The sequence below is a fragment of the Struthio camelus genome, chromosome 5, assembly GCF_040807025.1.
Source record: "Struthio camelus isolate bStrCam1 chromosome 5, bStrCam1.hap1, whole genome shotgun sequence".
NCBI lineage: Eukaryota > Metazoa > Chordata > Aves > Struthioniformes > Struthionidae > Struthio > Struthio camelus.
In genome coordinates this window covers 72,517,319-72,539,708 of record NC_090946.1, presented here as the reverse complement: position 1 = coordinate 72,539,708, position 22,390 = coordinate 72,517,319, and the positions used below count along the sequence as shown (strand labels likewise).

Here is a 22,390-nt window from a genome sequence, read left to right as displayed (position 1 = left end):
AGGTATACCATACGCAACTTTCTTTAAAGAGATGCTAATAAGGTACCTCCTAGTAAACATAGTCAAGTGCATTACAGATACAACTTTTTGCATCAGTTACTGTAACAGTTTAAAACCAGATGCAAAACCAGTCATATACTTCTAAGAAGTACTAGTTCTAAGGACTTCTTCACAGCCTATTCAAATACTAAAACTTGTTTGTGTTCTTTTGTTTTTCCTCCTTCCGTTGGTGCTAACCTTGGATGAATATTCCAGCTCTTCCCAAAGTCAATTTTGTTTTGCATTTTCCAACTACACAACTATGACCACAAATATATTTCTACACACACTTTTTTCTTTCTTTTTTTTTTTTTTTTTTTTTTACTTTCTCATCCAACTTCACATGGAGTTTTTACAGAAGATGAAAAAAAATACAAGCTTTACAGAAAAACAAAAGGAAATACTAGTGTCTATAAAACATTTAAAAATACATACTTAGTTCCAGCAGCAGTCCTGTATACAGACAGCATATATATTAGCTGTAAGAAGATTTAACATGGATGTGTGGTCAAACGTGTTGCTTGCCACATACCGCCATCTAGTGCTTCCACTGGGGCCCTTAAGATCTGAGTGGTCCTCTGCACTGCAGCTACTCCACAGTATAACAGCTGAGCTTGCAGTCACCTGCTTCACTTGCTTCTGCTGTCATCAGCTATTATGAAGAAAGGCAGGATTTGGGATCAGCGTAAATGCTGGAGCAACTCTCTGCATGCAGAGGATGGGACTGTAAATTCCAGTGGACAAGGAAGGAAAGAATCAACCTGAGGCTTGAGGTTTCCCTAACAGCAAGAGCAGCGGATCTAGGACAGTTGCAGTCCGACGCTTCAGTGTTCTTCAACCATAGAAGACAAAGGTCAAAACATTTTCCATTTGTCCTGATCAACAATAACTGTCCTATTTCCATTGATTATTGTGCCCTAAAAACTTATAGCAACAAATACCAAATTTATGGTCACAGGTATTGCTATCCATGCCGTTTAAACATAAGGTAACCCCAACCATCATCATCTTTTTTTTTTTTTTAAAAATAAATTTAACAGCTCAATCTAGTGGTTAAGTAAGCCAATAACCAAGTGCTGTTTTGCCAGATATGGTCTCTTAACATTAAATAATCAGTGGTGCAAAGAAAAGCCCCACCACTACAGTATGCTGAATCTGAATTTATACAGTAATGCACATAATTTATCCTTTTCTGATTCCAGCACTGTATATATTTACTGTTACACATTTCGTCTGCATTTTCAAACATCTCTCCATTTTGGTATGCTTTAAATGCATTTGTATTTTTACAAGTTTTTGGCTGTTGTAATAATAGTCGGATCTATCAAACCAACATAAGTAGCATGGATGGGAGCAGTGCAATGAGCAATATTTATATAGTTTCTCTTTAGAGGAAAATACTCACTAATGCTCTATTTAAAATTGTCACTGATTAGAAAAGTAAAAACAGCAGTCCATTGCCCCCCCCCCCCCCAAAATCTACAAACTAGATGTTCCTATACATAATGATGAGGAACCAAAGCTTTGAAGGTCTCAGTGCTTCTTTATTCACAAAGGAATTTTAGCTAGCTTCTGTCCAAGAATCTCAATGCGCCAAATCAGTATGACTGACACTCAGAGCTCTCGAGTCTGTCAGACAATTATTTCGTTCCTGTGTGAAGGAAAAAAAAATTATGCAGTTATCCAAATAGTTCAAGCAAAAAAAAATATATTAACTTTAAAAAGTTAGGAAGAAACAAATCTGAGGAAATACAGAAAACCAGCCTTGTTTGTTCATATTGGGTGAGGGACGTTTTTCCATAGTTTGATAAAAATTTAACTAAAAATTTCCCCACTTTTAACTAACAATGCTAAACAGATCTCAATATATACACCCATTACAATCCTAACCCAAATCTTACCAGAAGTACAACTGCTGACCTATGGGAACTGAAGGACTGTCCATAGTGGGTGAACTATGAAGTTTACAAAAAAATGATTACTAATTTTAATATCAGTTTATGCACATCATAAATACCTCTCCTGGAAGTAACTTCAATTATATACTGAGAATCCAATTTAATGGCACCCAGGGCACGACAATTCAAAAATCTTAGCACTGTTGCTATAAAGAATTATGCTTTACCCTGGTGGATTTTTTTGGGTGAGGTTCACTCTAAGCAAAATTTTGCATCCATTTCATACCGCTGAAGATTCTGCAATATGCTCAGTAGAGATAATAGAGTTAAGACACCTTTATGCTGCTCAACAGTAAAACAAGAGTCACACAGTTTGGGATTTCTTACTACTTTATGGCAAATAGCGATGAAGATCCTCATGTACAGTTTTGTTAATACTGAAGCGGTTAAATCTCCCTAAAATTAGTTGCAGTTAGCGTGTTAGTAAAATGCACAACACTGTTTAGAACACAAAACATTACTAGCTTATCTTGACAATATACAAAAGAGTGACTTGTTAGGTAAAAAAACAAGAAGTAGCAAGATGGGCACACCACGTACAGTTAGGCAAAATAAAACGTTTGTATTTTAGCAGAAGCATAACAGATCAGGTGAACTTCTAGAGCCTATTCCTGAGCAACCTCAGAAAAAAAGGGCACTTGCATTTAAAGGGAATTTGGGAACATACAGCAGTTGAGATGACTGGGCCCTTTGCAATAAAGCTGCTCAAGTCAAAAATACTTAATAAATGAGCTTTAAAAGTTCTTGGGTTTTGGGGTTTTTTTTGTTTTTTTTTTTTTAATTATGGTGTTGACAAGACCGTAAGATTCCAGAAGTTTCATATCCATTGTAATAGTTAGAGGGTCCCAGGCCAGAGTCTGCTTGATATCATAAAAGCCACCTGCTGCTTATTGACTGGACTTAAGCACTTGCTTAAAAATAAGCATAATGCATGAAATCATCACTGAACGTCTTAAGCATATGCTTAAAACACCTTACTGAACCGGGATCTTAATCACTAGGAGCTTGTTGTTTTACTATTTATTATGCTCTTTTTATCCCAAATCCTACTGAGGATATTTATTTGTGCAAGAATATTGTAGGGCTTCTTACTTGAAAATGATCTTCAGTAGCCTTGCCACCCATGTTAAGAACATTCAGAGAACTGGCACGCTTCATGCTGCAACCAGGACAGTGAACATGCAAGGATAAACCAATCAGAATAGCTGAAAACTAACATCTCAAAAACACAAGTATAACAACGATCAATGCATATTTAAGGGAGTTTTAACAGTGCCCCAAAACTGATCAAGGGATACCTGTTAAGATAATTATAAAAATGTGCACATTCTTCACTCGGTTCTAACTTACATATAAAACTAATAACAAGCTCCTCAGAGTTTAAGCACTTCATGCAATTGATTTAATTTCAATTGAAAATATAATTCCAATTTTTACAGCACATCAAATTAATATAGTGACTTGTATTAATTTATAATTAGCTAATTCTCATTATTGGTTTATGCAACTTCTTATACAAAGCACCAAAATATTCAGACAGGTTAGGAGAAATTTGTGAGACATGAATACATTTGTCATGTAGGCAGCATTTAACATGCAAGATCTATAACAAACATTAGTTTAGTACTTTCTGCCTGATCCATCTATGTAATCTCCAAAATCTTTTCAAAAAGCATTTTGAAATCTTTTATTTTAAGCATTTCAAAGTAAAGGGCTACAAGATGGTTACTGCTCTTAACTTTGGTCAAGCACGTGGCTGTACTATGCTTCAGGCAGTGGCAACAGCAACCCTAAAATACTGTTTTCAAAGCAACAGATGGGGAGGGGGGGGAAAAAAAAATCAATGTAATCCTCTGGACAGGAACTGTTGATAATCAAAATATCACTGCATTAACAGTAATACCTATTAAGTGTTTGAGATGAGGATTAATAATGGCTATTTCATCTACATTTACTCAAACATACACAATGTTTAAAATATTTTAAAGTGTGTATAATGAAATTCAAGATTAGTCTTAAGCATCCTTTCACTTCAGTGAATACAGTATGAACGTACAGCTACATTAGAGTAGAGGACATCAGACACTGCCCAGAACACAGTGATAGTTTTTGCCTGTCATTTTTCACTAGCTCTTTAATGACTTATAAGCTTCTAAATGAGGACTTTGAATATACATTTGATGAACCACTCACAACATGAGGCCCTAATCCTGCATTGTCCCCTACAGTTGTACAGACAACTGGCCTATGTAAAGTCTCCTGTGCCTTCCAGTTATGCGGAACGGTTTATCCGTACAGATCACATTAGATATTAACCTGTCTTTACTTCCACTGAAGCAAGACTACTAATAGTCAGAGTCAAGCACGTCTTTTAAACGCTTTCATAGAACAAAGGCTTAGCAGAATAACGAACCTCAGCACTACCGAATGCAGGCAATGCATACTACGCATATATGCGGCTACAAAACATAAGCTTACTATTTTTTCCTAGCATTTAGTCTGAATGTTTCAAAAGACAGAATGCACACAGTTCAAAATATTTGACGTAAGTGTTAGAAACACAGAAGCAATGAATCATGCACGGTATATGCCTCTCATTTTTTCAAGGAACGTATACAACAGAGGTGATATATGACAGTCAAAGTAAGTTAATCTGCAAAACACGTACAAAACATCACAAAAAACCCAACTCTCCTCAAAAAGAGCATAAAGGCTTATGGAAAAAACTCCAGGGAAACAGAAAATCCATAGATACAAATTTACATAAAATTTTTAGACCCTTGAAATGCTAACAAAAAAAATTTAAAAAAATGTTATATGTTATCATGCATGATACTAGCCTTTTTTTTTTTTTTTTTTTTTTTTTGAAGTCAACGTAAGAAGTTTGATCTGGCAAATTTACTTCCCTCCATGTTAGAAACTTGATTGCAGAAAAAGCAAGAACACATGCATTGTCTTTCCAAGTGCATAATAACAGTAATAACAACTTTTTAATTTTTATTACAAATTTGTACTGTTCTGTGATCAAATTTTTAGAACTAGGAAGTCAAATCTTTAACAACCACCAGGCAAAGCTAACTGATTACTGAACTGAAATTCTGAAATAAGATGAATAATCAAAGAATTGATATCAAGCTTCAGGTACTGTACGTTCAAATAACAGTTCTTAAAGAGATCTATTCCGATTTTGTTAAAAGGCTTCTGCATTTTTTTAAAGAAAATTTCACTGATGAGTGTTCCTTTTTGTTCTCTTCAACCTTCTATCTCAAACAGCAATATGAAAACTCTTTTGTTCACACTGTGATATTAATGTATTTCTATGTGAGTATGTCTCATTTAGAATCATACCAGCGTTGTCAAACGCTATCTATAGAAGTGTAGAATAAGCAACGGACATAAACACATTTCAAAATAAAGCAACCTTCAGAGATACAGGCAGGGAACGTAGAGACATACTGATAAGAGGGGAGGCACATAAGTCTTCTGCTAGAGCAGATGACTTGATACAAAAAATGATTTCTATGTATGCTGTGGCAGTCCTGCAGTATTCAGCTTATTAAACACACTAAAATCAAAGGTATGCATAATAAAAACTGGATACTCCCCCCTTTTTTATTCAACTCAGAAGCAGATAAAATACTAATTCATTTAGCAAGTTTCTTCAGAAAATCAAAATGACTTGTCAAAATATCATTAGGTACAAAATATCATTATGTGCAAACTATGAACTACTCCTTCATGAGTTGCAAAGTCAGTCTTTAATACCCGGCGTACTGTTGTTTTTAATTAATGGCTACGCAAGTAGAATTGAGAATTAATAAAGTTTCTACATCTTACAAACAGAATGTAATATTTATTGTCTTGTACACTCAACATACATATCTACATAAAAGCCTATCAACACAACCCTCTTATCGCAAATTTTAAGATTCATTTCTTTGAGAACTACAATGACATCTAAAATAACTGTTTCTGAAAAGATGCTAATGAGTTAAAAAAATTTTTTTTTAATCAAAGTAACTACTGAATTTCCTCTGATTAGTCACTCAAAAAACCCAAAATAACTTTTTCTCAACAAGGGAAACAAGAATAATATAGGTATCTTTTCACATTTGTTTCACAGTTATGTCTTCATTTGAAGAAGTATCATTATCTGGTGATGCAGACGCCACAATATAATTAACGTTAACGTGGGTAGATTACATTTACGCTATTCAAGTAACGCTACAGAAGTACAAACAATAAACAAGCAGAGGCATTTTACAAGACTCTGCAAAGCCAAACGTCTTCAATTATACATACGCATGGTTTTCTACATCTATAATCATGTAGTTACTTTACCTGCAGAAAAGATAGCCCTATAAAACAGTCCTGGCTTTTAGGAAACCAAAAGCCTTTCTACATCTCACAAAAAGGTGGAGGAAAGCAAAAATCAGCTATCAGTATACACATATGTTTATGCAAGAATATACACCTGCACTTTGATGTATGTATGACCTCTAGACAAAACCGAGTAAATCAGAAAAACAAAGTATAAAATTCTAATACTTAAAACTAGAAGAAGGAAATTTCTTTTTTTTTTTTTTTTTCCAATTTGGCTTGCATTTGCTTGCTTTCCCTAGATCATTCTACATTTTCACACTTCTTAGTTCCGATTATATTTTCTTTGCCACTTAATCCCAATCTATCATCTCAGAGGCAGCTTTTAATTATTTATCAATAAATGCAAAGTGAGTTTTGACCTTGAATTTGATTCAGTCCCTTCAACATAATGTCTCTGGCAGAAAAGAGCGAAAACTTACTTAAAAATTACTTACTTAAAAATTGAAAAAAAAAAAATCAGATCATGCTAAAGTTGCAACGGGTATTTGAGGAAGAGTTGGAAAGTCTGAAGAGTAATCACACATGTATACATATTGCAGCTGTACATGATGTTTTACAACCACATAAAAAACACTAAGGTAAAACTTCATTGGAGTGCTAACAAAATACACAGAGAACCTGCCTCCATAACACTGTCTCAGGTGTTAGCATCACCATCTTTTACTGTATGACATACAGATTCATTCACTCCGTAGAAGTTAATCCAAGTTCTCAAATTTAATTGCTTTAAAACATAATTCACATTGTCAAACAGCATCCCGTCAACTAAACGAGTTCCAGTTTTCCACAGCGAGCACCAAAGAAAGGTAAAAATGATAGCAGTTTTTTTTTTTTGGGGGGGGGGGGAGGGGGAAGCAGTATAATCAAGTGAAATTTTGAAAGAATACCACAGTTTAATATTTCAACTTGTCTAAAGCAATCAATAAATGATGAGTTTCGTTTTGCACTTATTGGAAACATGGCATGCACTCAGAGCCATAATCGCATGGTGAATAGGGACAGGGTGAGAAGCCTGACTCACTAAAAATAGAATTTTTGCCACTGACTTTAAAGGCCAAAACATTACTAAATGTGCACAACCAGTTTGAAGCTTTTCAATGTTTGCCTCTGCTCTACAAAATCTGGGTTTTTCGGTATTACAAAATAAGAAGGGCTCAAGTCAGTAAACCTCTTTTGCTCACATCTGCCTGTTGCTCACAGCAACATGCAAATCACTCAGCTACATCAAGAAGGTTAGTGATTTACTGGATTTACTAAATTCAAACTTTTATTGTAAATATAAGTAACATTTACCATGTTTCACTCCTGCGTGAAAAGGAGAATTTTGCCATTCATTAACATTTATCAGTACTACGATATTTATCGGTACTACTTTTTTATTCTTAAAACGGCTAGAGCGGTAAGAAGAAAAAAAAACTGAGTTAATTCTTAAAAGCAAATATAATTCCTCAGATGTTAAAGAACTTCCATCATATGCTTAAGAAATTATTTTCTATTTTTCTTTAAGACGTGAAGTTCCTCGTCCAATAGAATTCTATACGACGCACGCAGACAGCTCAGCAGAGAAGGGCACACTGCCCCAGGTAGCACGCTAGGCTACGGCAGGGCGCAAAGACCAAACCAGAAAGGGCAAACCAGCACAGCTAAGAACAGATAATTACCCCGGGTTCTTTGGTTCACTGTCTCGTGAACTTCCTCCCTTCAGCTTTCTAACCAGCTTCTCACTGCTGCGTCTAATGGAAGCACGGAGTTTGCTAAAGGAACCACTGCGTTTTAGAGATCCAGTGCCATCCTGAAAAAAATTGAAGAAATGTGAAACTGCAAGAGTTTGTTGCCCTCCCCCAAGCCTGGGTGAAAAACATTCAACTGATCACAATATTTGTTACTGCTATTAATACAGGTTTGGTACAATTACCCAAACACAAAAATACCATATAGATGCAACTTTACCAAGATGATTGCTGCTATTTTAACAAAATCACTGCTTCTGTGAAACTGTTACAACTATTTCAGAAATGTGAGGGCATGCTCAAGCCATGATTCATAGGAGAAAAAGCCCGCAGCGTATTACACAGTTCACCATCACCGCGTTACCTTTCACATGGGTGCACCAAGCTTAACAGAGTACGAGCCCCAAGCAAAAGCATTCCATCGAGTGAGTCTAAGGACAAAATTGTTTTATTTTGGCTACACATCTGCATTATTTGAAAACGTTTGTTTAATCCTAAAATTTTTAAACCAAACAGTTCTGATCAGAAACAAATATGCTTAAATTCCTTTTCATCATTTTAACTTTCACCACTGAAAGAAAAGGTAAAAGATGATGAAACGACAATTTTTGGTACATTGCGTTCATGTTTATGCTGCTGTACTGATCACAGAAATTTCCAGCTGAGCACAATTCCATTAATTTTTTTTTTTTTTTAAACTCTTAAACAGTTTAGTAAGATTAGAAGTGACCACCTGCTACTTTAAGAAATCCTAGGTGATTATGAAAGGAAGAACTGTAAAAGGAGAAAGTAAAGTACTACTAAGCAGACAGAGACAGACACCTGAGTTGGAGTGAGTTTATTAGAAGTTAGAAAGACAAATACACAAATCACTGAACACCAAGATTAGTAGAGAAAAGCATAATTGCCAAAATTTCACACAAAGACTAAACAGCAATGCTACTTTAGGATAATCATAAGTGAAGACATCCAGAGTTCCATATTGATGTTAACCATGTAATAGCTCTCTAAATACATTTTAAAGCACTTGAAGTACATGCCTTACGTTTATGTTTTTTGTTTTGCTTTTTTTTCCTCCTGTAAAGATCACCGTCATGCCATTTCAACAATACCTTGTGTGATACTTTTAACTACCTTTTTTTTTCCATAGTGAACAGCTACTTATAAAGTTCATTGTTACTTTTTACCTATGCATTACACAGCAAGTGGTTGTAGTAACATTTTGTATGACTAAATACATATCTGGCAAAGCTACACATGTACAGAAAGAGAAAACCAAAAAGACACCAGCACTGAAGGAATGGCCAGTTTACAAGGAAGTGTAGCTCTGACAAGGATCTTAAGGGATTTGCTAAAACACAGCAGTCAGTACTGAAGAGAGAAGTTAAAGCTTGAAGATGGTGCACGCCCGTCATGCAGGAGACAGTATAAGAATCACAAAAGGCATCTAGGCCTGTCAGACAGAAATGGAGAGAGAAAAACTGAATGAAACTGTTGGGAAAAATTCAACAGTTTTCAACTTTGAACAGTTACGTTTACAGTATTTCTAGGTCGTGTTCAAAACCAATTTTTACAGAGCAAGTATTTGGACTTCACTTAAACACAAAGTCCAGGCTATTGCAATTACCATAAGGTATATGTTTGTAGAGTTTAGCCTACTTCACTAACATGTAACATCCAAAATGGCATGAAAGGTGCTGTATATTCTTTAAATTAGAATTTCTACAAAATAAAAACTATTTTTAACAAGGGAGAGCTTTACTACTATAAATACATTTTGCGTATGGAGAAATTATTTTTTTTTCTGGTCTACCCTAACATAAAAGTAAAAATAAAGGGGGAAAAAGAAAGAAGAAAGGAACAGAGCAAGGTGCACTCATTTCAGCTTTAACTTCTGTCAGGAATTTTTCTCCAACAAAACCTGTAAAAGGAAAGAGGTCTCCACCTAACCTCCAGACAAAATTCTGTTCATTCCTTTAAGGAAATAATATCCATGGAACTGTCAAATTTAGTCTCATTAATATTTGTTAAAACACAAATACACACATACACACGCGTGGATATATATATTTACACACACGGTGTGTGTCTGTGTATGTGTATATATATATATTTATATATTTATATAAAATAAAATCCATACAGAAGCTTTTCGACTTTCCCTAGTGTAGTCAGGCAGCCAAAAGCAGCCACCTGTACAAATCAGTTGCGGTTCAATGCACAAACTTTCCATTCTCAGTGCAGGTACAGAGATCATTACGGATATTCTTAAGAGTTCTGTTTTTAGAGCCTTTACCTACAGCAACTAGAATGAACTGGAATTAAATTTGTTCTTTGAAGTGGCAAAATGCCTTGCTACTAGTGATTTGAAGATTAAAATCTAATCAAAGGGTATTTGTGTTTCAAACTAAACGGCATACATTGTTTACATTTTGAAATAAGGAATTGTATTAAATTGAAGTCTAAATTGTAGAATTATTGTATCGATAAAAAGTCCAATGATTCCTTATGGTCTTAAAGCAGTGGTACTGTTATAATCATAATGGTCCAACGAATATGGCAAGACAGGTACTGATTATGACTTTTACTATGCTAACTAGCACATTCAGATAAAGCAGACAACCTTTTGGGCACTTTGTCTTCAAATCTGAAATAAAAGTACCAGACTTCCAAGTTAAACACTGACTGCATGATTTACAAAACACCTTCAAAGCATGAGCTTAGGATAGACTTAAAAAACAAACAAAAAACCCCCCCAAAAAACTAGTGTACACCCCCCAAAAAACATGATATGCATTTTAATGGCAAATTATAATTGTCAATTTTTATTTCACTCAGGGAATAAAAATAACCTTGCTGCCTTGCCCAGTCCCTCCCCACCATCACCACCTCCTTTACTCTGTAGCTATCAACTATATTGCCTCTCCGACTGTCTGACACTTTCAATTAAACAAAGAGCAACTCTTCTCAGCTATTATATGGTACTGACATTTGTTCACACCTAAAACTAAAACCTAAAAATTCACACCTAAAAATAGACTTGTGTACCCAAAACCTTGTCTGTTTGAAGTATATAGGTTAGAATAATCAAAGATATTTCCTCACACTACATTGAAGTAAATCTGTTCATATCAAGTCGTTTAACTGTCCTCAAACAGGCTGCAAAAAATCACAAGTTGCATATCTCCATTTTCATTCTTTTTTATATAAAAGATGAAAGGGGATAAAAAACTCAAGGTGAAAAACGATGTAAAATATTTACAAGGGCAATTTTCCAAATTTATAATTTCAATTTTTACGACAAAGTATTTTTTGCATTCTGAAATATGTGAACTTTAAGGGATGGACTTCATAAGAAACATGTAAACAGACACTACACAACCTCAATTAGAATGCCCATTTTACTACTTAATGACAGATTTCCTTCAACAAGTATTTTAGTTCTTTTTGTAAGACATTACAAAGTGTACCATGCTTACAGGAATTATAGCACCTAGGGAAGTTACTTAATTACAATATCCTCCTTCAGCAAAAGTTTTTCAGTGAGGTTTGTTGCTCTACACGCTCTACCTATTCTCTCTGACAGACAGGATCATAAGGCAGCTTCAGCACCTCAGAATTTAAATGGAAAAGGCAGGTTTTCCTTCAGGCTTCGCAGACAGAAGAAACTGCCTGATAAAAATTCTACTATACTTTGTGAATCAGAATATTTTGTCTGGAGGAAACACAAGAGGAAACACAATCTGCACCATGTAAGTACAGGGAAGAACAGCGCCAAGATAGAAACGCTAGCAGGGTGGAGGGAGAGAGAGTGGCCCACTTAATGCAAAAACATGCAATAACTTCTCTAAACAGGAGGGAGAAAAAAAAAAAACTGTAAATCCTGAAGACCAGAATAAAGTAAAAAATTATGAGTTAGATTGCCTTAACAGGTCAAAATTTAGTTTTTCAGACCAATTTTATCAGAGTTTCATTCAAATATGGACCTAGAAATACTGTCTATTGTTTTTCCAGAAGGCCTTTTCAATCCAAAACCTGCATGCTTGCTTAATTAATGTCAATAACAAAAAGTTTTATCAATTTAGAACACACAGTCATGCAAAGTACAGCAGAAATAAAAGGAGGAGTACAGTACACAGTTCTAACGCTGAATGGGCAAAATTAGAATAAAAAGGAGTTATCCAACCTTACTTTGGGTTTATTAATGATGCAGTATTATTCACAATAGATGCTGATTGACTGTCTTGGCACTGAGAACAGCAATGCCAAGAGAACAGTTATAAGGAGACAAAAGCAGAGATGGAAAGAACATTCTCCATTAAAACAGACCAGTGTAAGTTTTAGTCAAGGATTTCTTTGGAATTCAAAACTTCATCACAAGTGGCTAAAATCGTAACAGCTACTGTATCAGAAATGAAACTTCAGAATACTCTGTACTGCAAAGTAGGCTACTTCCCCTCCCAAAAAGCAAAAGTGGGTAAATATACCACTTTGGAAATCTAGCAGAATATTTTAAGCAGAACTACAGCTGGGAGTTGGCTTCCAGTGCAATGTATATCCCATTGCCAGCAATGGGATAAGGCATGGAAAAGCTGGTGACAGAAGCAAACTACTAAATAAACCAGATCAATAACTGAAAGCTTGCGCTGCCTTTCAAATAAAGTAAAATAACGGGCAGAAAAATGCAGATTTAATCATGTCAAATATGTGTTTTCACTTTATGACACTCTTTATACATTGAAGCCAGAGATCACAAATGGGAGTAAGCCTTCAGTCAAGTTTTACTGCAGGAGAGTGATAGTAACATTTCACTTTAAAAACGTGAATCTACTATCGTGTTGTTATGTAATGGCACTGCATACTAAAATAGACCGTAGATCAGCTTGAAAAGATAGGTTGTTTCCTCTAGCAAGTTGGGTAAGGAGGAGATTGGAATTATTTTAGACTAATGGATTTGATTTACTTTAAAACCACCAACACACTAATGCATCTCCATAGCAAGTATTCTTTTCTATTCCAACAGATGCAGTGGCAGCATTTTTGAAGAAACATTTAAACTGTGGGCAAACGTGACGTCAAAAGGACAAAAGCAAAAGTTAGTTAATTGCCAGATATTTCTACCAGTAAAAAGAAACCACTGATAAGCAATTATACACCAGACCATAACCAGGACACTCAATCAGCATTAAACATATCAGAGTTAAATACCACTGCTTGGAATTCTTCAAGAAATTTTACCATTTAGGACAACAACAGAAAGGATGTTTTAAAATTTAAAAATATAAATTTTTATAAGATCTTATGAAAAAGCACGATAATGTTCTTTATTTCTTAGTTGTTCCATAAAATTACAAAATACAAAGTAGATCAAACAAGAAACTACTGAGCAAGCAATAAGATGGTGAATGGACAACTGCATTTGTTATGGCGATAATTTATCTACACTGTTTTCTTCAACTGTGTACTGTACTTACCCCATTCCATTCTACGCTCATACTCACTTCCTCGCCTCCATCAGGACCACTCTCGTATTTTACCACATCAACATTGAGGCTTTCTCGACTGCGCCTTTTCTCTATGCTCTCAGGGTCATTCAGCACTTCAGCAACTCTCTGTTTATGAACATTGTCAAGACCCTGAGAATCAGATAAAACGGGAAAAGGTTTTATTTTATTACAAGCCGAATACTGATCTACAATTTATACACAATAACTCTTATCGGCACAGTCGATCAAACACTTAACCCCATCACCCTGATTCTACTTTCAAAGCACAGGCAAAGCGAATTGCCTTTTATACACCACAGGCATCAATACAGCCTGAAGGGAGGGACAGTTCAGAAGTTTCTGAACTCAACATCTTGGTTTTCTTTTGCCAGCTCTGTCACTTGCCAAAGCCTCATCATGTACATGTCACTCACCTGAAGCTCTTTGGCCACCAGCTGTATATTTAAGCAATTTTTAGATCACCAAGTGGCAATGCAATTCTCAGCTTTCCACCTCACACCTATCTTTAGCAGTGTAATATCTGCTAAAACACCTTAAAGGAAAACCTTGCATTAAAAATAAAGGTAAAGTCATTAACACAGAAGCTAGAAAAGAACAAAGCTCAAATCGTGTTTATACTTGGCTCAGTTTCCTCGTGCACAATTTAATAATAAACCTTCTCCACATCGTAAATTATATTTGCTGAGAGGAAGAGATCCCAGATCATTTCTTCAAGGATAAAAAGAAATACTGCATCTTTTACTGTCCAGCTTCAGCAACAAATGCAATAGTTCATCTGTAGCGTAAATACATAAAGTCTACCACAGTGTAAAAAGATTACAGAAAATAAAGCTCATGCAACTACTTTAACACTAGTACTTCCTACATTATTTTTTCTCAAACAGTTTGCATGTGTAATTGTATAGTTAAGAAAATACAAGCAGAAAGAAAACCCAAATTCCATCAAATGGAACTAACGTTAAGACTTGCCCTGGTCAGTAAATAAGACTTAGAATCACCTGCTCAGAATGACCCACCTTGGCAAGAAGGAACTTGTTAATATGAACAGACCATTATTCTTCACAGTGATCAACCAGTAAAAAAGGATGAAATGCACTTTGTTAGCTTACATGAACACTACATGCCATAGGGTACTGGGAATAACTAGAGCATTGCTTCTGATTTGGAAGCAAACTGCTGGCAGTTCTAAAAGCAGAGCTAGAATACACATTTCACACACACACACACACACACACACACACACACACACACACACACACCCCTAAATGTAAAGCAACTACATGAATAAGAACGAAGGCTGTTTCTGCAGCGACATGGAGAAATCAAGTTCTTAGATCCCGGAGAGCTACTAACTGAAGAGCCTTCCCTAATGGAATTCTGTACACAAGGAAGCATGAAACTAACACACGCAGCTCACTTCCTCAGGGGTGCTCAGGGCAGAAAAGCAGCTAGAATTCAGATAGTAAAGAAGCATAAACTCAGAACGGCTTTAATCTGCATCAGTCCCTTTAACAGTACAGAACATGAAAAGCCTAACAGGTATTTCAAATCAACACTTAAGAGCAGAAATGCCACATACGGACTCCAGGCTCTGCTCCAAAGCTATCATCTCTCATTTACCTCACGTGTTAAAAAGTCAAAGGGATGAGGGAAAAGCACTTTGCCCTCATCTTTCAGGAGACAATCAAGCAAACCACGAAAGAACTCCACTCGTTTGTAAAAATTTAGTGTACATAACTCAGTAGCTAAAGCAAACCATACATGCGCAAAGGAGAACAGAACTGTAGAGGACTGATGCTCTTCCATGTCTGGGAACAAACAGCAGTACCTCTTTGCTTTTAGCTCAAAAGGGGAAGTGTATTAACCCTGATTGTCTTTTAATCACCTAGAACAGAAAGGTAGTGTCAAATGCTGCTAACAAGACAGCATTGATCCTGACGTCCCAATCTAGCTCTTCGTGAGACGTGACATACGATGGCATAGTAGTATTGGTAGTGTATTATGCCAAATCTGAGGTATGCTTAATAAAATGAAATGCTGCAGAATCGTTCATTAAAATACAACTCCGTATCAGCAAAACCAATAAAATAATCACGATCTATAAAGATAACGGTCCATCATTTTCTGTGGGCCTGTTCTAGATCAGCTTACTTCAATTTACAATTAGAATTTTCCATGGCAACATTAAGAAGCCACTTCTTAAAAACCAACAAACAAAAAACCCCCAAATCTTCATACGCTCACTTCCCCCCACCACAGAAAAATGAAACTAGAAATTCAACTTTGCAAGTTCTGTTGTTTGTTTATTTACATTTTTTTTGCCTTCCATTTTAAACTGACTGATCAGCTTCGTTTGCTGTCCAATTTCATGTACTTTTAAATCGTCCAAAAGGGAAGGACTGAAATCTGTTTCCCACCTTCTGAGACAGTGAGGGAGGGTTACCTGAAAAAATAGATTTGAGAGCGCAGACACAGCACAGGACTTGGCCACATTAAAAAGCCCCTCAAATAGTAACATGTATCACATCAGTTTGCAAAACACAAACAGCAACTGATAAATTTCTCATGTTCTTCTGAGGGTTAGAAGCAAGCAGTCCCAATCTGTCGCATGCAAAACCAGAACATTTGTACTATTAATAAGGAGCCGTCAGTCTTACGTCTCAGACACTACCGGCAGCATTACTGGCAAAAGGGGTTTAATCAACAGAAGCTCTCCATTTTCCCTTAGCTACAGTAGCTCTCCCAGGACACTTACTCAAACGAGGACTTGCGGCCGAGACAGCATTTTCTGCTCTTCTATTTTGCACATAATTTCACTCCCGCTTTGAATCGTGCCCTAGCAACTGGTGCCATTGCCCTAGCAATTAACCAGTTTGCAAGGGTAAGGACGGTACCACTTTATGAACAATTCAGACTGAAATTTAAGGGTGTTTTTTGGTAACAAAGGTAATAACCTGGTTCTGTGTAACTCAGAACACACACTTAAAAAAAAAAGTACCCGATACTGTACAGCTAAGAGCATCATGCAAGCAAAATATACAAAATTAAGTTGAAAATCTGAATGACCACAAGCAGAAATATCATTAAGGGGAATTTTCATACTTGCCTGTTTACGAGATCGCATTGCTGCCTCTTCTAACGTTTCCGCAGCTTCAAATTTGCCTTGCCGTCTATAAAGTGCCCCGAGGTTCTTTAAGGTAGTTGTTACTGTTGGACTATCAAAAAAATATATACAAATATATATAACGTATATATACTGATACGTTAAATTATTTTCAACTTATAAACTAATAACAACTTAATAATAAAGATGATGATGAATATTATATTCATTTATGTAACTCTCTTCTGAAGTCCACTGTAGTAGCACAAGATACATGAAAAACCCGTTAACCTTTTCTGAAGCGCATTAACAGCTCACACTATGATTAGCCTTCAGCCTGGAAATGAAATGTTAGTAACTAGCCTCTAGAGCCATTCAACAGAAAAGTGGAGTGCTATATCCTTGCATCTGAAAACCACAATCTCCAGAGGTGAAAATTTAGCTCAATCTGACTGTGTCAAGCCGCATAATTGTGAAGCTTCCAGAAAACAAGCCTATCAGTTCAAACAGTGGCTGTTACTGTAGCGTTAGTCACAAAACAGATTAACAATTCCTTTCAGCAGCTTTCACTTAGCAACTATTCTCAGTTTCTATGCATTCGAAACAGATTTGAACAAGGAAATAAAGGAAAAAAATGGCACATTTCATTAACAAGTCTCACAGTCCAACAAGATGTTTTTGATTCAATGACACACTGAGAATTAGCTTAGTCACAATATTGTTGCTTGAAGTCTTTCTCCAGCAACAACAGAGAAAAGATTTCCTCATGCGATAGAATGATCTGGTAACATAAGAAGCAAACCAAAAGAAGGTACAGTACCCAGAGCTCAGGAATGGGGGGGGGGGGGGGGGGGGGCAGGTTTCAAAAATACAAAGCTTCTGTTGCTTGTTAAACAAGAATACAAACACTAAAGAAAAACAACTCATTAAACAGGGTCAGTACTAGGTGCAGGGTTTTTTCTAACATCGCACCATGTGCACAAAGAAAGGCAGTTAAGGAACAAAATTAAAATATACAAAAGATGTTTCACCAAGCATGATGCAAACTGAAGCGCTCATTTCAAGGTACGCATTTTCACTCAAACAAAATCACATTCTTTGAGCTCTCAAAACTCTAATAACGCAGAAGCGTGCCAGTTTAACTTTGTTTTCTCGTGCCAAATAGAAACTCGAGGCTAAGCTATTTGCACAGTCTCCTTTCAACTTCTTTCAGCTTCGGGCCTTATCTAGAGGTTTTGCTAGAGCAGGGTGGGGAAGAGGGCATATGCCAACCAACAATATATATATATATATGTATATATATATATATATATATATACATATATTAAAAAAAAAAAAAAAAAGGAGCGACCTACGCCTCCACGTGAAGAATTGCCAAAAACAGGAAAGATGTAGTGAATTCTTACGTCACCCACTAGATCTAACTGGCCTAAACTAAAAGCAGCCTTAGGGCTTAGAAACTGCTATTGGCTTCCTGAAAGCCAGCTTGAGCCTGAACTTCTAATACTGTAGTTTTTGTAGCCATAAGCCCCTTGATGGTTTGGTTTAACTTTTAAATATGCTTTAACCTGGCATTTCTGGATATTGTGGTTGCCACGTGGATAAGATACTGTAAAGAAAATACCCACCTATCAACTTTGCAAGCTTTGTACCAGCCACCATACTCTCCAAAAGATGTGCCATCTTTTTGCTTTCCCTAAAACAAAAGTAATGAAGAAAAATAACTAATCTGTGACCTAAATAGTAAAAGCCCCCCCCCAAAGTTTTACTACAATGGCCTTACTTTGCACTCTTCCCTCTCTTCAGCATGCATCCAAATAGGTTTATTTTCATCTGATGAAACACAGAAGAAAATTTTTTTTATAGTATAAAACTGCAGAATAGTCACTTTTAATTTTCACCCTTCTAAAATACAGCTGAGAACCACAGACTTATAAAGCTACTACCACCAAAAAAAGTTACAGTTCATACGACAGAAAGAAGCAGCAGATAAATAAAACATACACTTCATCCCTTGTAGTTTTACAATACTGTCTTTTCTTATCTGACGTTAGAAATAGAGTTACTTCCAAGAAGCTTTGATGGCAGTATATACTGCCATCAGTTTGCCACGTCCCTAGTTATTTGCTAGAAAGCATACGTTTATTTCTTTTATCAAAACAAACTGTTTCGACATTTACTAAATGGTGCACACACTACTGTCATACAGTTCACTGAAAATTCTTCACTGTGATTCACAGTTGATGAAATGCATTTGACTTCAATATACTTTGTAATTTACAGTTTAAGGGCTTTTCCCCATTCTTTAGTTGTATTAATGGACGACTCACTTGATCATTTCAACAGTGTAGTTATTCTGTCACCAAGAATCCTGTACTGATTTATTCCTGTGACTGGAAAAAAGATGAACGTTTTTCTGCCTCTACAAAATTTCTCTTAGGTATAAAAATAAATGAGCCAGAAACGCAATCCATAAAACAAACTTACTAAGTGTCCTACATGTAAGAAAATTCCTCATTTTGATTTAAAAGTTATTGCTGTATCTAAATGCTTTCCTATGGTAAGCTTTGCAGCACTTCAATTCTGTAATTTCACCTTTTAGATCTGCCTCAAACAGACAATTTTAATCAGGAAACAATTAATATCCTACAGATTTTCAGAATTATTAAAAAAAAATGAAACATATATTCATGCTAGCGACTAAGTTTCTTACCATCTACAGAGCCAAATTCCCGTTCGTGAGCACGAGTAAGAATCTCTTTGTATAAAGTTTCTGCTTGCTTAAATTTGCCCTGTTTTAGATAGCAGGATGCCTAAAAACAAGATACCCCCCCCCAAAAAACATATCAGCACACTGTTTTACTTAGCTTGATAAGCAATCAATACAATAAATGCTGAATAAAGGTACATACGTTTCAATCCATCAGAAAAAGAGTTTACTTTTTCTTAGATTTACTTTAAAAATACTTTACCAGGTTATTCTTTGTTTTCGCAACATTCGGATCATCTGGTCCCAGCTTAGTTTGGTAAATCTCCAGTGCCCTCTGATAGTAGTATTCTACCTCTTCATATTTACCCTGGTTCTGGCACAGTAAAGCCAGGTTATTTAACTGTTTGGCAACATCAGGGTGATCTTTCCCCAAGACCTGAAAATGAAATACCTCATATTAAAAGATCCTCCAGTCATCATATCAGGGTTTAAAAATGCATCACGTTATACCCTTCAAGTTTTTATTTCTCTTCAATTTCAACATGAGGACGATGAAAGCAAAACCTGCATATAAGAATTATGCAAATTATTCAGATCAATTATAAACTGACAATATTGCAGAGCAATTCATAACAAGAATAATTTAAGCAATATAATTATAAAGAAGATTTTTAAAAAAGCTCAAAGATACAAACATTCAATCACATAGACTAGAACAAATACCCACATAGCTAATCAACTTCAAAATGTTTAAAGATGTTTCTTTTTTATTCCAATGATCTTGCCAAAACAAAGATTACTTAACTGTCAATGAAGAAGGAAAAAAAAAAAAAAAAAAGGCAGAGAAGTAGATTTATTACAAGTTTCAGAATTTAGAATATACCCAGAGTTCTCAAAAATCTCTGTAGGAGTATGGGCATTTAATATTACTTCGCACTTCAGACATTACTAACTACTACGGCATTGCTAACTCTGCGGTTGCTCTGGTAGATCTACCCTACCAAAACTCACCACACCCACCCACCCACCACACACAATGTCCTCCCTTCACCAAAAAAAGAAAATTATCCAGAGGTGCTGCATTTTAGCTTATACCTTTTCTCTGATTTCCAGAGCTCGCTTACACAAAGGTTCAGCTTCCTTGTACTTTCCGCGTTTACCATAAAGCACTGCAAGATTGTTTAGAGTTGCTGCCACCTGCCAACAGTAGAGAAATACTAATTACACTGAAATTTGCTGATACAGAAACCTGACAAATTAATACATCTAGAATGCACTCATGTTTTTAAATCTTCCATGCGCAGGACAGATCTCTTGGAGAAAGCAAGTGAAGGGAAAAAAAAAAAAAGTTACTGAATGCATATATGTAAACAAAGCATGAAAAAGGCATGAAATACTTTTACCTCATTTGTTCAAATGTCATAAAGCGCATACATGTTCTTTTTACTTTCTTCTCTCCAAGTTACTTCTCAAATCTATACCCAGTGTTGTCCCACTTCAACCCACACGAAGTGAGACATCACATTAATTTCAAACATTGAGTACAAAAGCTTGATTTGAATTACGCTTCGTTTAAAAGCAAGAGTGAAACAAATCAGAAATACACCTTTAATCTGCGTTTAATAAACTGATTTGAGCGAGCAAATTAAAATATTTCTTCATATATTAATTTCCCATAGAAAATCCATGCAATCTGATCCAAAATCAAGTGCGAGTCATTTGTGGTGAAACAGAATCGAATACAATGCTCAAAAAGTATGTTAAATATTTAAGAGAAAATAAAATATGTTATATTGTGGCCTCCTACCTGTACTGTTTAGAGATTATAGCCAGGTCTTAAAAACTTCCCTGTTGAGTTTAATATTAGAATGAGTTGAAAAAATTTCAGCAGAAAATTACTAAAAATATGACATTGCATGTATACAAACCGCTGGATGATCTTTGCCCAAAGTCTTCTCGCGGATAGCCAAGGCATCATTCAGGAGATTTGCGGCATCTTTGTATTTGTTCTGGTCCCTAAATTTTGAAAAGTTATAATTAATAATGGGGATTCAGAAAGTAATAAAAATAAGGGTTGGCTTCAGTACTGGCCTGAACATTCCATTACATAGGAAAAAGATCCCTCAGAATACAGTTACGGGCTTCAGCTTTTCTCTTTCTGGTTCATGAACATGGAAAGCAGTTTGCTGGAAGACTGGAACTGTTCTACTTCTACACTGCTCTCCAGTTCATAGCTCTAGATTATCTGCAAGCGGATAACCTGCTTGCCCCCTCAGTAGACACAAAGTAGAGAAGCAGTTTCAAAAGCAGTGTCATTCTCAAAACAAAAGCATAGGCAAAAATTCAACAACTTATTTGTATGTCTCCTTACACTAAAATTCAAGTATCACTGGATCCTCTCAAGGCTTTAAAAAAAAATGTGACAAAATAATAAAACAGTCAAAAAATATTAGCCTGAACATTAACAGGTTACAGTCAAATATTAACTGTTTATTTAACTGGTATACACCTACGTCAGAATACAAACCTGTACACCAAAGCAAGTATGTTTAACATGGTGGCAACATCAGGATGATCATGACCTGAAGTCTTCTCCAGATCTTCAAGAGCTTGCTTACAAAGCGGTACAGCAACCTCGTATCTACCTTGGGAAGCATACTGGATAACAAGATTATGGAGGGTCCTTAATCTTGCTGGAATTTCATAGCCACCTTGCTGGGCAGCAGCAGCTGCACTGCTATGCTGTTGCTGAACTGGAAGAAATCCATGAGATTTTAAAGTTGTTTAAAAAGATTACCATAATTGTAAAACATCTAACGTTACTGCTCAATGACACAGAAAGAGAATCGCTAGATTTCCTCAATACCAGGCATTAATATCAGAATACACTTCACAGCATTTACGCTTTCTTGAACAGTAACAGTGAGAAGATGACAGTTTTATTCTTCATACTCTATCCT

The 22,390-nt window shown here is 35.8% G+C and overlaps 1 protein-coding gene across 5 annotated transcripts in view; it reads right to left on the bottom strand.

Annotated features, from left to right (window-relative positions):
* Positions 1 to 324: 324 nt before the first annotated feature.
* The window catches only part of KLC1 (kinesin light chain 1), a 46,825-nt gene continuing 24,759 nt past the window's right edge, over positions 325 to 22,390 (bottom strand). Inside the window, exons 5-16 of one of the 5 annotated variants that reach the window (XM_068947200.1) lie at positions 21,958 to 22,183; positions 21,359 to 21,446; positions 20,526 to 20,627; positions 19,693 to 19,866; positions 19,434 to 19,533; positions 18,504 to 18,553; positions 18,349 to 18,416; positions 16,724 to 16,832; positions 13,585 to 13,746; positions 8,042 to 8,172; positions 3,090 to 3,156; positions 325 to 1,690 (exon numbers count right to left, since the gene is read on the bottom strand). In XM_068947200.1, the coding sequence (XP_068803301.1) occupies positions 1,625 to 1,690; positions 3,090 to 3,156; positions 8,042 to 8,172; positions 13,585 to 13,746; positions 16,724 to 16,832; positions 18,349 to 18,416; positions 18,504 to 18,553; positions 19,434 to 19,533; positions 19,693 to 19,866; positions 20,526 to 20,627; positions 21,359 to 21,446; positions 21,958 to 22,183 (1,343 nt within the window). In that variant the 3' untranslated portion in view covers positions 325 to 1,624. Of the gene's footprint in view, positions 1,691 to 3,089; positions 3,157 to 8,041; positions 8,173 to 8,933; positions 9,564 to 13,584; positions 13,747 to 16,723; positions 16,833 to 18,348; positions 18,417 to 18,503; positions 18,554 to 19,433; positions 19,534 to 19,692; positions 19,867 to 20,525; positions 20,628 to 21,358; positions 21,447 to 21,957; positions 22,184 to 22,390 lie in introns of those variants that run through there. The other 4 variants (XM_068947201.1, XM_068947202.1, XM_068947203.1 and 1 more) reach the window with 4 other exon arrangements.